Source organism: Phascolarctos cinereus, unplaced genomic scaffold (assembly GCF_003287225.1).
Source record: "Phascolarctos cinereus isolate Bilbo 61053 unplaced genomic scaffold, phaCin_HiC Scaffold_5;HRSCAF=322, whole genome shotgun sequence".
Classification (NCBI taxonomy): domain Eukaryota; kingdom Metazoa; phylum Chordata; class Mammalia; order Diprotodontia; family Phascolarctidae; genus Phascolarctos; species Phascolarctos cinereus.
In genome coordinates, this window is record NW_027555958.1 from 253,208,391 (window position 1) to 253,224,714 (window position 16,324).

At 41.9% G+C, this 16,324-nt stretch overlaps 1 protein-coding gene across 1 annotated transcript in view; it reads left to right on the forward strand.

The window, feature by feature from the left end:
- Positions 1–16,324, forward strand: part of DNAH2 (dynein axonemal heavy chain 2) — a 124,726-nt gene that overhangs the window by 106,611 nt on the left and 1,791 nt on the right. Inside the window, exons 69-82 of the mRNA XM_020966713.2 lie at positions 128–278; positions 518–666; positions 827–960; positions 1,631–1,775; positions 2,126–2,325; positions 2,850–2,976; positions 4,172–4,358; positions 4,530–4,678; positions 4,790–4,973; positions 5,214–5,404; positions 14,334–14,525; positions 14,697–14,881; positions 15,639–15,867; positions 15,977–16,128. Of these exons, the coding sequence (XP_020822372.1) occupies positions 128–278; positions 518–666; positions 827–960; positions 1,631–1,775; positions 2,126–2,325; positions 2,850–2,976; positions 4,172–4,358; positions 4,530–4,678; positions 4,790–4,973; positions 5,214–5,404; positions 14,334–14,525; positions 14,697–14,881; positions 15,639–15,867; positions 15,977–16,128 (2,375 nt within the window). The remainder of the gene's footprint in view (positions 1–127; positions 279–517; positions 667–826; positions 961–1,630; positions 1,776–2,125; positions 2,326–2,849; positions 2,977–4,171; positions 4,359–4,529; positions 4,679–4,789; positions 4,974–5,213; positions 5,405–14,333; positions 14,526–14,696; positions 14,882–15,638; positions 15,868–15,976; positions 16,129–16,324) is intronic.

Consider the following 16,324-nt stretch of genomic DNA (forward strand, 5'->3'; position numbering starts at 1 on the left):
CTCTGCTCTAAATGAAATAATTTCCTACTTGGCCAAACTTCATTCCCTTTCCTGTGGCCCTGTCCCTTAGTCTGTCTTCTGCCTTTTGTGATGGAGCACCTTTCCCTCACCTCTTCCTTATTTTCAGGGCTTGAAGATCATTGACCTACAGATGAGGGATTACCTTCGTGTCCTAGAAGGGGCCATCCAGAATGGGAATCCAGTTCTCTTGCAGAATGTACAGGAGTACCTGGATCCCACACTCTCTCCTGTCCTCAACAAGTCTGTCACCCGAATTGGTTAGGCCCAAGATAATGGGTGGAGTGGCGAGGTTGGGACCAAGAGGGAGAGGAAGCTGATTTCCTTACTGTCTTCTGTACTTAACTTGTATCTCTTTAGTTGGTCATGGTTGGGGTTTAGGGCCTGGATATGAAGCCTCAAGCAGGAGGTTCTCTATCCTGTTCTTTTGTGGGCCATCGGGGAGAGGGTCAGTCACAGTGGAAGCTGGAGCCCAGGCTTAACCTTGCTACGGGTTTAGGGGGCAGGCTGCTGATGCGCCTAGGAGACAAAGAGGTGGACTACAACCCTGATTTTCGCTTCTATATCACCACCAAAATGTCTAACCCCCACTACAGTCCAGAGACCTCAGCCAAAACTACCATTGTCAATTTTGCTGTCAAGGAACAGGTAAGGGTTGGGTGTAGAAGAAGGCAGTGTCTTGCCTGGATTTTTTGGGAAGAGTGTGGGAGACTAGGGGTGATACCCATAAAGAGATGAAAAGTGGAATGGAGAGTCTATGGAGGAAGGGGTTTAATGGGGTACCTGCCCTGAATCTATGTGCCCTCAGGGCCTTGAAGCCCAGCTGCTGGGCATTGTGGTGCGGAAGGAGCGACCTGAGCTTGAGGAGCAGAAGGATTCCTTGGTTATCAACATAGCTGCAGGCAAGAAGAAAATCAAAGAACTGGAGGATGAGATCCTCAGGTGAGGGGCAGCTAGGTGGTGCAGTGAATAGAGCACCGGCCCTGGATTCAGGAGGACTCGAGTTCAAATCTGACCTCAGACACATAACACGTACTAGCTGTGTGACTCTGGGCACATCACTTAACCCCATTGCCTAGCAAAAAAAAAAAAGAGAGAGAAAGAGAGAGATCCTCAGGTGAGACTCCTAGAACCATCCTGATGCAAGAGACCCTCCCCAGAAGGATGACCCAGACACCTCACAGAACGGCTGAGTGTTTCAGTCTCTTCTCCCTCACTTCTTCCTCTCTCCAGTCCCTGACTGTAGATTCCTACTAGAAGGTAGCTCTCTTGGGGCAGCTGGGGGCACAGTGGATAGAGCACCAGCCCTGGATCCAGGAGGACCTGAGTTCAAATCAGGTCTCAGACCAGATACTTGACATTTACTAGCTGTGTGACCCTGGGCAAGTCACTTAAACCCAATTGCCTTTTTAAAAAACAAAAAGGAAGAAGGTAGCTCTCATCAGCTCCAGGGGTAGGAGCTAGCTGCCTGCTGCGAGGAGAGCTGATCATTCCAGAGGCTGTTGGGAGACTGTGGCTGAGGGAGGCGAGTGGGGCCCAAAGGGCTAGATCACCACTGCCCGTCAGGTCCTTTCTCCGCCTTCTCCCACGTGCTCTTTGATCTCCTCTGCAGGCTGCTGAATGAAGCCACAGGGTCCCTGTTGGACGACGTACAGCTGGTCAACACTCTGCAGACTTCTAAGATGACGGCCATTGAAGTGACCGAGCAGCTAGATACCAGTGAGACCACAGAGATCAATATCGACATCGCCCGTGAGGTTTGCCAAGTGCCCAGAGAGTGGTAGGAGAAAAGGCAGGAGGCCAAGACTCCAGGCCAGGCTTTACAACTATTTGTCTGATCTTGCACAAATCACTTCCTTTCTCTCAGATTCAAGTTTCCCACCTGTAAAATGTGAGGGCTGGATTGGAGGATCTTAAAGGATCTCTAGGAGGATCTTTTCTAACTTTAATACTGTATGATTCTAGGGCTCCCTGGCATACCCCTTGCATATCAGGATCATATTTGCCTTCAGTACTTGCCCCTCCCACTTCGGCCACCCCCTCCTATAGGGGCACTTCCTCTCTCTCACCTCCTTCCTTTGTGACCTTGACCCTTCCTTCTTTATAGGCATATCGTCCCTGTGCCCAGCGTGCTTCAGTGCTATTCTTTGTGCTCAATGACATGGGTCGGATTGACCCAATGTACCAGTTCTCCTTGGATGCCTACATCAGCCTTTTCATCCTCAGCATTGACAAGAGCCACAGAAGCAACAAACTTGAGGACCGCATTGACTACCTTAATGAATACCACACCTATGCTGTCTATAGGTCTGCTAGATCTCTCTCCCTGATACCTGTTGGTTTTTTGTTGTTGTTGTTGTTGTTGTTTGTTTGTTTTTTGTTTTGTCTTGTTTTTGGTGAGGCAATTGGGGTTAAGTGACTTGCCCAGAATCACACAGCTAGTGAGTGTTATGTGTCTGAGGCCGCATTTGAACTCAGGTCCTCCTGACTCCAGGGCCAGTGCTCTATCCACTGCGCCACCTAGCGGCCCCTTGACACCTGTTTTATTACACATATCCTGTAAGGATACTTACTCCCTGGATTGGGAGTCAGGGAAACTGGGTTCTAAGTCCCAACACTTCCATTAGCTAGTGGAATGATCTTGGGCAAATGTCCTCATCTGTGAAATGACAGGGCTCTACTAGATGTTTTAAAGGTACTAACCCACTTGGAAATTTCGAGATCTTACTTGGACAGGTATTTACTTTGAACTTTCACCCACCCACCATTCTGATTTAGTCTCTTTTCCTCTCCATCTTCAGCTTCAAACTCCCCTCCCTGTTTCTCTACAGATATACCTCTCGGACCCTCTTTGAGCGTCACAAGTTGCTCTTCAGCTTTCAAATGTGTGCCAAAATCCTAGAGACTTCTGGGAAGCTCAACATGGATGAGTACAACTTTTTTCTACGAGGAGGTGTGGTGAGTATGACAGACACGTAGGCAGAGTGTGGGGCCAATGCAGGGTATCTAGGGTAGGAGGTATTAGGGCCACGGCCTTAGAGGCTTGGCTAGAGGGAAAATGCTCAGAGGGTGGTGGGGCTTTGTGTGGGTGAAGAACGAGTGAACACTTGGCACAAGATTCATTAGGCAGCGGCTGCCATGGCAGGAACTCAGGTACCCTCATCTTGTCATTGGGAGATTGGGATACACCTCTGTTCGCTTATATCTTCTGTCTGTTTTAACCAGCCAGATAAGAAGTGGGGCTGAGACTCAAGGATTCCCATGTGTCTATGCTGGCCCAACACCCTGTTCATCTGCATAGCTTTTAGTTGTAGCTTAGTGCAATGAAAAGAGTGCTAATGTTGGAAATCAGGAAAGACCAGAGTTCAAATCCTGACTCTGTCACTAACAAGTTGTGTGACCCTAGACAAGCCATTTAAGCCTGCATTTCCTTATCAGTAAAAATGAAAATAAAGCTACCTGTAAACTTACCTCATAGGATTTTTGTGAAGTTCAAATGAGGTAATGTGGGCAAGGTGTTTTGTAAGCCTTAAGGCACTATATAAATGCTTGTTGGTTTTGTGTGTGTGTCTGTGTGTGTGAGGGTCAGGGTTTGGACTGGACTTGTGGCCTCATTAGTATAGGCAGCTGATGGCGAGCAGACTCTGTCTACTGAAGATCAGTTACCAGCTCTACAACTCGTGGTCTTAGATATTGTTGGTTAAGCAACTTACTTAACCAGGACATCCACTTCTTTGAGGTAGTTCCTCCCCTAAATGTCAGTTACTAGAATTGATTCAGTTCAGTTGACCAGGTAGTTACTAAGTGTCTACTGGGGATACAAATACAAAAGTGACAATGTCTACCCTTAATAGAACTTAGAGCCTTGACCAAGGCTTGAGGGCTCCAGACAAAGCAGGAACTGTCCTTGGGTGACCACCAGAGGGTGCTTGGCCTTCTGGTGCTTATTCTGAACTGTGCTGTCCCCATGCACCACTAGAGGGTTCTGGAACCTTATATTCCCCAGCTAAAGAACTGTTAACTCCTTAGGGATTCTAGGGGAAGATGTTTCAACAAATGCTGGGATATTTTATCCCAACCCTGAGAAATTACCTTCTTGACTTTTTGTTAACTATGTCTCCACAGTCTTTCTCCTTTTCCATCTTTCTCTCAGGTCTTGGATAGGGAAGGTCAGATGGACAATCCTTGCACCAGCTGGTTGGCCGATGCCAACTGGGACAACATCACTGAGCTGGACAAATTGGCTAACTTCCACGGGCTCATGAACTCCTTTGAGCAGTATCCTCGTGACTGGAACCTGTGGTATACCAATTCGGCACCCGAGAAGGCGATGCTGCCTGGTAAGGGAAGCATGACCCTTGGTCTCCTTCCTGCTCTCCTCCTTCTCTTCTCACCTGACCTTTATTTCTTGTGTGTCTGGCCCCATGGTTCTGGTGTGAACATTCCTGCTTTAGCTGCTGTCCCATTCTCACCCTCCTAAGCTCTGCACTGTTCTCCCCTGATCCCCTCAGGTGAGTGGGAAAATGCCTGCAACGAGATGCAGCGGATGCTGATCGTTCGATCCCTTCGCCAGGACCGAGTGGCTTTCTGTGTTACATCTTTCATCGTCTCCAACCTAGGTTCTCGATTCGTTGAGCCTCCGGTGTTAAACATGAAGTTGGTCAGTGGTTCCAATCTCTCTCCCTCCTTTCCTCTTCCTGGATTAGATGGTACTCTGCATTCCCTCCTTAACCTGACCATTACCTGAAGCTCCACTTTGTATTCTGGGTAGGTAATGGAGGATTCAACACCACGTACGCCACTCATCTTTATCCTGTCCCCGGGAGTGGACCCTACCAGTGCTCTGCTACAGCTGGCAGAGCAGATAGGCATGGGCCAGCGTTTCCATGCCTTGTCTCTGGGTCAGGGCCAGGCTCCCATTGCTGCTCGACTCATCCGTGATGGTGTACAACTGGGTCAGTGCCATATCCTCTAGTTGCCAAGCTCTCCTCTAGCCTTTTCCATCTCAGAATTCTTGAACCACACCCAGTCCTTACCTCTGTCATGTCCCATGTTATTAGCATCCTTAGACCCTTCCCTCCTAGGCTGAAACTGGTCTGATGGTCCAAGTATTTTAACTCTACTAAGTGGGAAATATAGAAACAGGAGGGAGGATCCACTGAAAGAGAGATCTGAACCTGGGATCTGGTCTACAGGGCACTGGGTGTTCCTGGCCAACTGCCACCTGTCACTTTCTTGGATGCCACAGCTGGATAAACTTGTGGAACAACTGCAAGTGGAGAAGCCTCACTCAGCTTTTCGCTTGTGGCTCAGTTCCAGCCCCCACCCTGAATTCCCTATCTCCATCCTGCAAGTCAGCATCAAGATGACCACCGAGCCACCCAAAGTATGTTTTGTGTGTGTTGGAGGAGGCTGGGGAGTGGGGGCTGAGGTGGGAGGGTTGGGATCGGAAGGGGTTGTTCAGAATTTGCATGACTACTGACTGTCTTTCCTTTCCAGAAGAATAGGCATTCTTTTTCCTCCCCCTATAGCTAATATGAATGAATGAATGGAAAGCATTTAAGTACTTACTATATGCTAAGCACTATACTAAGCTCTGGGGATACAGATAGACAAAGCTAGACAGTCCCTTGCTCTCAAAATCTTTTGACCCAATCTTTTTCCCACCTCCCAAGGGACCATGATTCACAAACATATTCCTATTTATCTTAAACACTGTCAATGTTTTTTTCCTTTTTGTCTTTCTAATACTTCCTCTGGGCTCATTCTTCTGCTCCCTTAGTTAGATTCGGTCCGCAGAGGACTGCTTCTTCTCTCCTAAGAGTTATATGGGTAAACCCGAGGGGTTTCTTTTGTTGCCTGTGAGCCCCCATCTGGCATACTTCCCCTCCCCCACATCAATTAACTAGTTGATAGCTTTTACAAGGGGATTTACCGAGTAGGTAAAACAAGGACAGAATATAACAAACAAAAAAATCCCCTTTCCCCAAGCTAGGGGCACTCTCTCCCTTCTGGACCACTTAGTCCCTGGGGAGAGTGGGCTCAAATTTGAAGCACAAAGATACTGAGGCTCCTATGTGGGTAACACATGTTACCAAGGGGTACCTCCTGGTCCTGGGAGTCCTTTTTTCCCTTTTTAGAGTCCATATCAGGTTCACTTGTAGGTATAGCATAGCAGGTGGAAGAGTGTGTCTCTTTGTCCAACTGACCTAGCTACCTTCTTACAAGATTCAACATCTCAGCAGCTGGGTCAATCTACTGCTGAGCTGGGTCAAACAGGTTGCTCCTCAGGGCTGGCTTCTCACTGGACTCAGCTCCTGCTGTCCTGACTCTGGTTGCTGAGAGGACCTCAGATGGCTCTTTTGGCCTTTCCAAGCTCACAAGATAGTAACATGGTTCATTCTGTGTCCAGGTACTCATTCACTTAAGATCAACAAATAATAAATACGATAGAAATGGGCACCATGTCCTCAGGGACACATGGTGACTGGGTGGGGAGATAAGGCACTAGAACTACAGCTACCCACCCCCATCTCCCCACTCATTAGCTCTATAGAAAACTGCCAAGAAGGAGTACAGCAGCCAGAGGGGTTGAGGGAGGGCCAGATTGGTCCTCCATCAGCAGCAGTCCTTATCTCTAAGAACCAATTAGAAAACTCCTCATTGGGCAGCTAGCTGGCGCAGTGGATAGAGCTCTGGCCTTGGAGTCAGGAGGACCTCAGACACTTGACACATACTAGCTGTGTGACCCTGGGCAAGTCACTTAACCCTGATTGCCTCAGCAAAAAAAGGAAAGAAAAAAAAAAGAAAAAAGAAAACTCCTCATTACCCCACACCAGCCCCTCAGTCACTCATGGCCAGAGGAAGACCTGTAAGTGTTGGGTTGAAACGAGGAACGGAAATATTGTGCATTCCCTGTATAACCCATCAGGAAGGGCAAATCTGCACAAGCTCCAAGAACTGGGTCCTCCTAGGCCAGTTCCCCATTGTGCTTAAAACATGGACAAGTTTCCCTTCTCTTAAACAGACAAACAAACAAACAAAACAACCCTCTTCAATTAACTCCACTACTCCCATTGGATATCATGGTGGGATGTCTCCCATGTTGTTACTAGACTTTTAGAATGTGTAGTCTATAGAGGGAGAACCATGGTGTTGGAAGAAAGAATGCTGAACTATATGGGTCAGAAGGCCTAACTCATTCCCATTCTGCATTTTGACTTAAGGCAGGTCACTTGGAAGAGAAGAAGGGAAAAGAACAGAAAGAACTACATCATTTATAGATCACAAACGTTACCACCTTCTTATTTGTAAAAGGGGGGAATAGAGAAAAAAATTACAAGAGAGCAGAATGGAAAGAAATAGAAAGTTAACTATCATTACCACAAATGTGAATGTGATGAACTCACCCACTTTTTAAAAAAGAGGCTAGCAGAATTGATTAGAGAATAGAATCCAACAATATGTTGCTTACAACAAACACACTTGAAACGTAAAGATTCACCTAAAATTAAAATGAGAGTCTAGAGCAAAAATGCTTCAGCTGAACTTAAAAAAAGAAAGGGTAGGAATAATAATTTCAGATAAAGCTAAAGTAAATATAGACATGGTAAAAAAGATAATCAGGGATACTACATCATTTAATTCAATAAATTTTTATTAAGTGCCTACTGTGTCTCAGGCACTGTGCTAAGTGCTAGAATTATGCATAAATTGATTATGTATGGAAAAACCAATCTATATCAATACTTAATATACAAATACCAAATAGCATAGCATCTAAATACATAAAGGAAAAGTTAATCTAATTGGAGGAGAAATAGTAAAACTACAAAATTATGCATGACCTCAATATATCCCTTTTGGATGCATACAAATCTAACCAAAATATAAACAAGAAAGAAGTGCCTGAATTTTTGAAAAATTAGCAACAATAGATCTTTTTAGTGATTACCTAATAGGAATAGGAAGGAGTTTATTTCTTAACTATACCTTCACAAAAATTGACCGTGTTTTAGAACATAAAGACCTCGCCAAAATATGTAGAAATACAGAAATATTTAGCACATCATTTACTGATTATGGTGCATAAAATTATATTCAATGAAGGCCCTTTAAAGAACTTAAAAGTAATTGGAAGCTAATTAACAATTCTAAAGAGCTAGCCAATCAGAGAATAAAGCATAGAAACAACAGAATATTTCATCAAAGAAAATGACAATAAGGCAACATAACAAAATTTATGGGATGCAGCTAAAGAAGTTCTGAAGGGAAAATGTTTATCTCTAAATAATTTCATCAACAAAAAAGAGGCCAAATCCTTGAATCTGGCATGTATCAAAAGAACTTGAATAGCAACAAATCAAAAATCTCCAACTAAGTATGAAGTTGAAGTTATGGAAATTAAAGAAGAGATTAATAGAAGTGGAAGCAAAAGAGTATTGAGCTGATAAAACTAGGAGCTTTTTTTTAAAAAAAAACTAACAAAACATATAAATGGTTAGCTAATCTAATTTTTAAAAAGGGGAAAACCAAATTGTTCACATACAAATGGAAAACTAGAATTCAAAATAATTGAAGAAAAAAGAAGAAAAGGAAATTATCAGAAACTATTTTGCCTGATTATGTGCTAACAAAACTCATTACTTAGAAGAACTAGATGAATATTTGGGAAAATATAAAATACCTAGAATAACAAAAAAAAAGAAATAAACCATTCAAATAAGCTAATATCAGAAAAAGAAATTGACTAAGCCATAAATGGGTACCCAAAGGGAAAATTAAAAAAAAAAACAGGATCAGATGGATTTATAAGTGAATTCTATCAAATATCCAAAGAACAATTAATTTCAATATTACATAAGCTCTTTGCAATAATAGGACATTTCTATGATATAAATATGGTCTGAATACCTAAGCTGGGGGAGAAAAACAGATAAAGAAAACTGTAGACCAGTATCTACAAAGAACATTGAAACAGGAATTTTGAATAAAATATTAGTAAATCAGCTGCAACAACATATTAGAAAGATTGTCTACAGACCTAAATAATTAAAGAAATATTAATTGCTCATGTGTAGGTCAAATCAGTGTAATAAAAATTATAATACTACCTAAATTATTTACTGAGTGCATACAGTTAGAAACAAATTTGAAAGGAGGAATGGATGATCAATAATCTCAAGAATAATAATAAAAAAAGATGGAAAGAAGGTGGGAGGTATCTATCAGTACCAGATCTTAAACTAAGTATAGTCACTAAATCAGTTTACTACTGGTTAAAAAGAAAAGGTTGATCAGTGGAACACATTAGGTCCACAGCATACAGAAGCAAATTAACACAGTAGCATAATGTTTGATAAAACCAAAGACCCCAATTACTGGAACCAAGGACTCACTATTTGACAAAAATTGGTGGGAAAACTTTGTAAAGAAAAATGCAGAGCATCTTTAAGGATCAGCATTTCTGTTAATGTACTTTGCCATAATCTAACCAGCTCAGAAACCTCTGTGTGGTACAAAAGATTTTCATGGTCATTCCTCATCTTATAAATATTCTGCCATTTAAAGGTCTTGTTATTATAACTTAACCATATCAATGATATCCTGTTACACTTTTTCCATCTCTGGCTCCAACTTCTTTGTTCCAATGGCTTGGCTACAAATGATGCAGTAAATGAATTTCACATGTGGTGCTCTCTGGACCTTACTTGAGTATCCTTTTATTCTATAGTAGCTGCTCCATCAGTGTCTACATTATCATCAATTTTCCCACTAAACTTTTTTTTTAAAGTCAGTTACTGTTGAGAATGGCACATTATTCCTTCTTTTAATGGTCACAAAATTAAACAACACTATTATTTCATTATTAAAACAGAATCTAGCAAATGCTATAGTTTGAAAAGTGTTAGAAACATCTGTACTTTCATCCAACTGCATAGGAAACCACCCCACATGGTATAATCTGTTCTAATGCTTATTTCATCAGAGCTTCAGCAATGCTGTTTTTTGCTTCTTTCAACAGTTTTGGCTGATAAAGAAATGCATTTTAGTTTGTTGTCATATTTTTTCCTTATATTATTTCAGCTGTCATACCACAGTAGGAAGACAAGTATTTCTCCAATGCTACGTGGATTTTTTTACCGGGGCAGGGGCTGGGGGGGGGAGGGAAAGAGGGAGGGAAGAGGGAGGGTTTGCTCTTCTTAGGTAAGAAACCTCAAAAGAGGCCTCTAAATATTTATCATTGATCAGTGAAATTTTGTAAAGTACTGGATTGAGAATCCTACTTATAAAACTACTTATAAAAAATACTGTAAGGGTAGCTAGGTAGCACAGTGAATAGAGCTCTGGACTTGGAGTCAGGAGGCCCTGAGTCCAAATTCTGCCTCAGACACTTAACACTTACAAGCTGTGTGACCCTGGGCAAGTCACTTAACCCCTATTGCCTCACCAAAAAGCAAAAACAACAACACAACAACAAAACCTGTAGAAGTTTTTATTTATTGCTTAATTTTAAAATGACTCTCTAATCACGATGGCGTCATATGATCTTAACTAGCTAATATCTCATGGCATAAGATATGTTTAGGATAAGATTCACCATTAATGATATGGACATAAATCCATATTTCAAGTAATCATTTTGATAATTTTTAAAAAATTTTTTAGCTGACTACTTGTCAGAGCTGACATTTTTTTTTACTTTGTAATGGTTAACAAAGAGCTGGTACAAGGAGTAAAAGAAAGGTCCATTCTATCATTTTTCTTGTTCATTTTTGCCTTCATTATTAGTATTATCTTCAATTGGCAAATTCTTTGCATTCATCTTTTGAAGCTACTAGTATAGGTGTGTATAGGGTATGGGTTGTGTGTGAATATGTCTATGGCTACTTGTCCATTTTGTGAGGGCTAGTTTGGCTAAAACTAGATAACATATTCTGTAAATCCACTTAACTGGGCACATATAAGTTGTAGTACAAGAGAAGATACTGAAAGCTAAAAAACAAATAAAGGCGACATTGTTAAACCCTGCTACCTTGTAGAACTGCCACTCCTCCTTTAGGATACCTTGCCTACAGTATGGGACAGGTAGAGCTGTCTGCCATATGGACTGAATGAGGGCTCCATTGTCAATTCATATGTTAAATATTAGTAAAACTTAATTGTTTTTGCTTATTTTTAGGTTAGAAATAGAAGTTATAATATTTTATTCCCACACACCAAAGATTCTGTCATCTTGAACATTTTGCCTTAGAGACCTCTGGGATAATGAAAGGGCTGGCTTTTGAGTCAGGAAGATCTAGGTTTGATTCGTCCCTCTGACACATACTAAGCTATGTGACCATAGGCAAATCATGTCACATCTCAGTCCCACGGAGTGATGACCACTCCCCCCATAAGGCTATATAAATTACCTAAGGCTATATTGTATAAATTACAAAGGAGTTGCCAATCTTCACTGGTTTAAAAAAAAAAGTTTCTTTACCAGGAGACCGATGAAATCACAGGTCCTTTTTAAAAAAGAAATTTAGACCCCCAAAACTCAAGATTCAAGCAGATTTACAAATTAATTCTATGAAACATTTAAAGAACATGTGATCTCTATATTTCCTAAATGATTTCCAGAAACAAAGATACTCTATGAAACTCGATGAGACAGATTTTGTCCTAATTCCCACACCAGGAAGGAGAAAAGCAGAGAGAAGTATCTATATAGGTCAATATAGCTAATGAACATGGTTGCATAAATATTAAACACTGGCAAAAAAGTTACAGCACAATTCAAAAAACTTTAAGTACCTAATAAGTGCCAGACATTGTGCTAAGCATAGGGGATAATAACATGTAAAAAGAAATTTCCCTGCCCCAAAGGAGCTTATTGATCTAAGAGAGGGAAACAACATGTAAAAGGAAAATGAAAAGCCAGCAGTGAGCCCAAGCAGTACAGATGGTGCAAAATGAAAAGTTAACTAGACTTTCAGGCCCTCTTTAAATGGGAGCTTTGAGAGGAATGTTTTGCCCTGCCCTCCAGCACTCCAGTCAGAGGGGCAGAGGGTACTGACTGAGCATCTAAAAAGAGCTGAGTACCAAAGCTGCTGAAATCTCAGTGATGATCAGTGTCCTGCTAATGAACTTTTCTTTGGGGGGATGAGATGGGGGAGGGGGGATGAAGCACCACATCTAAGTTGTATTTATATCAGGAAGGCCAGGATGGTTCAACATTGGGAAAACAATTAGCATATTAAATCATATTAATAATAAAATGACATGATTTTTATCAATAGATAAAATTCTGTGTATTACACCTTCAGTTTTCAAATTCTCTTTTTTGCAGTTGATTTAGGATTGTTCATTTGTTGTTAAAACTTCATATGCTCAATTCACATTCATCAATTTCTTTTTTTATTCTGTTGACATAAGTGTTCAGGTATATACACACTTTCTTTTAAGGACTGCTTTGGGATGCATCCCATATATTTTACTTGGTTGCCTTATTATTCTCTTTTAATGTAATTTTTTATTGCTTCTATGATTTGGTTTTTGAGCAACTCATTACCTGAGATGTTGGGGGGGGTAATTTTAGCCTCCATTTAAGGTAGCATCTTTTTTTCTCCATATTTCCTTTATTGACTATAATTTATGGTTGCATTATAGTATTGTCAAGAGACACAGTCAATGACAGTCTTGTAGGCAAAAACACATGGGTTCAGATCTTGCCTTTGGCACTGCTGTGCTGTGTAACTGGCAAATCCCTAACCTTTTAGGGCTTCAGCCACCTCTCAAAGACTGTAAATTAGGGAAGAGTTGCCAATCTGTATCTATAGAGGGAACTCTCTATACTCTAGATTTTTTTTCAATCTGAAAAGGATGTTTTAAATATTTCTGGATTTGTTGATCCAGTTTTTTGTGTCTTAACAATTTTTGTACAAGTTCCATGACAGCCTGAGAAGGCATATGTTCTCAAAAATGTCTGCCATTCAAAAGTCTCTATAGGTTTTTAAAAATCTAGTTTTTCAAACATTTTGTTAAAATCTATAATTTTCTTGTTTATCTTGTTTGATTTGTTAAATTCTGGAAGCTAGTGGAATTAGTGTTTTACAATCCAATTCTAGATAAAATGTAAGCTGCTTTAAATTAGGGAATGTTTCTCTCTCTCTTTTTTTTTATTATTTGTATCCTTAGCACTTGGGCAGCTATGTGGTGCAGTGGATGGAGTGCTGGACTTGAAGTCAGGAAGACCGATCTTCCAGAGTTCAAATCTGGCCTCAGACACTTACTAGCTGTATGACCCTGGGCAAGTCACTTAATCCTGCTTGCCTCAGTTTCCTCATTTGTAAAATGATCTGGAGAAGGAATGACAACCAGTATCTTTGCCAAGAAAACCCCAAATGGGGTTAAGAAGAGTCAGACACAACTGAAATGATGGAACCACAGTCCTCAGCTCTTATCACAGTGGCTAGCACATAGCAGACATTTAACAAATGGTTGTTGATCGAGTGAACTCAAGGGAGTGACTAAAAATACAACTTCTCAGAGAATTTCAAAAGATCCCTGCCCTCTGCATCCTTGACAATCTGAGCTCTTCCATTTAAGATCACTGCCATCGCCCCCACCAAAAAAAAAAAGTCACGAGGGATTTGGAAGCATGCTCCTCATCACTCCTACTTAAGATTTTTAATCTTCATTTAGGTCAGCATCTTTGCTTCTCTAGGCTTATTATGTGTCTGTTTCCCACTGGTCTCTGTTTCTAACTTTTCATCAGTCTTTTTCTCCATATGAAGGTGGTTTCACAATATACATGGTTCTTCAGAGGGACCTCAAGCGTGCACCTCTGGGAACCAAGTCTGCCCTATTTCTGACCTCTCACTTATTAGTATTTTTCTCTGTCCAATCCTTCTGTGTGGATTGGATCTTCCTCTTAAAGTCATGTTCAAGGAAGTAGATCTGGGTATATGAACTAAGCTATAAATGATTTCATGGGAAAGCAAAAGCCTCATAGCACTTTGTAGATCTCTTTATTTATCATATTATCATTTGTGTACATGCCCTATTTCTCCCAGGAGATTGTAAGTACTTTGAGGTCAAAGACAACCTCTTATTTATCTTGGGGGGTTTTACCCCTCAGAACCTGGTACAATGGTACAACAGTTCACTGGCATGTCCTTATTGTCTGGATGAGAGAGAGCATCAAAGTGTGAGGCCTGGTGAGAATGGATGTAAGAAGTACAGAGAGCCAGGGTGCTCCAAACTACCTTTCCCTTCACTCTGGGACTCCCTGTACTCTGACCCCAAGCTTAGGCCTTGCTTCCTTTCAGGGCCTGAAAGCCAACATGAAGCGGCTATACCAATTGATGACAGAAACACAGTTTTCTCGATGCAGCAAGCCAAACAAATATAAGAAGCTACTGTTTGCCCTTTGCTTCTTCCACTCGGTATTGCTCGAGCGTAAGAAGTTTCTGCAGCTTGGCTGGAACATCATTTATGGCTTCAACGACTCTGATTTTGAGGTCAGGGCCAACCTCTCTCCCTGCCCCCTGCTTCCCCTACTCCTCACCCTCATTCAGATCCCCCACACCTTCCCTCCTCTAATAGAATTTTGGTTGCCAAAGGCCCTATAATAAAATCCCTTTCTGTCACTATAACTGTGGGTTGAGATGTGGTTGGTTTCAACCTTACAGGTATCTGAGAATCTTTTGAGCTTGTACCTTGACGAGTATGAGGAGACACCATGGGATGCCCTCAAGTATCTGATTGCTGGTGTCAACTATGGAGGACATGTTACTGATGACTGGGACCGACGCCTCCTCACCACCTATGTCAATGATTATTTCTGTGAACAGAGCTTAAATACTCCCTTCTTCCGGTGAGGATTTGGTTGTGGCAGAGAGAACAGAGATTGGGAGCAGAGAGATATTGATGCAGGGCCAGTGTTGAAGATAGACCACAAAGTTTTGAACAGGGCCAGAGGATGAGTCTGACCAGAATGCAAGATGGAGCATTAGGGGCAGACTTTGGTAGTCCCCTGAGAAAGGGAAAAGAGTGCTGATTTTGGAGTTAGAAGACCTAGGTTCAAATTGATTCCACCTGTGGGGACCTTAAAGTCATGTTGCCTCTTAGACCCTGGTTTCATCCTCTGTAAAATGAAGGGGGCTGGGTTAGGTGACCTGAGGTGCCTTCTGGTTCTTAACTTCTATAATTCTAAGCGTCAGATTGTATGGATGATAAGTGATATGAATGTAAATAGGATTTATTTATGTAAATAAATGTAAATGGGACAGCTAGTTGGCACAGTAGATAGAGGGCTGGGGCTGGAGACAGGAAGATATATCTTCTGGAGTTCAAATCTGGCCTCAGATACTGACTAGCTATATGACTTTGGGGAAGTCCCTTAACCCTGTTTGCTTCAGTTTTCCTTTTCTGTAAAATGAGTTGGGGAAGGAAATGGCAAACCACTCCAGGATTTTTGCCAAGAAAATCCCAAATGGGGTCACAAAGAACAACAAAGAAATGAGGAATGAGGGCTGTGAGAGCAAAAAGGGTAAAAGCTTACTTAGGCTTAGTAGTCTCATATATGCCTAAAAATGGAGTTGTAATCCTTGTGCTGCTCCCACCCCCTCCAGACTTTCCATACTGGATACCTATTGCATCCCTAAGGATGGGAACCTGGCTTCTTATAAAGAATACATCAGCATGCTTCCAAGCATGGACCCTCCTGAAGCCTTTGGCCAGCACCCTAATGCAGATGTAGCATCTCAGATCACTGAAGCACGCACTCTCTTTGAGACCCTGCTCTCCCTGCAGCCCCAAATCACACCCACTGGAACTGGGGCCCAGAGCCGGGAGGACAAGGTAAGGATAGACAACAGAAGTGATATGTGTGTGGGGGTTGAGGACGTTTCTTTTCTATCTTTGCATTGGAAAAGTCTGTTGAACCCTACCTAATTCCTGCCTCCTGTAGGTCCTTGAGCTGGCAGCTGATGTGAAACAGAAGATACCTGAGACAATTGACTATGAAGGGACCCGAAATCTTCTGGCACTGGACCCCTCCCCACTCAATGTGGTCCTGCTACAAGAGATCCAGAGATACAACACGCTTATGGATACCATTCTGTAAGAAGAGAAAAATTTCTTGCACCCTTGAGAATAAAAGGGATAGGACCTTTTTTTGTGTGTTATGTATATAAAGCCTATGGACCTGTTTTCAGGTTTTTAAAAAATGTATTAAATAGGGGCAGCTAGGTGGTGCAGTGAATAGAGCTCTGGCCTTGGAGTTAGGAGGACCTGACTTCAAATCCAGCCTCAGACA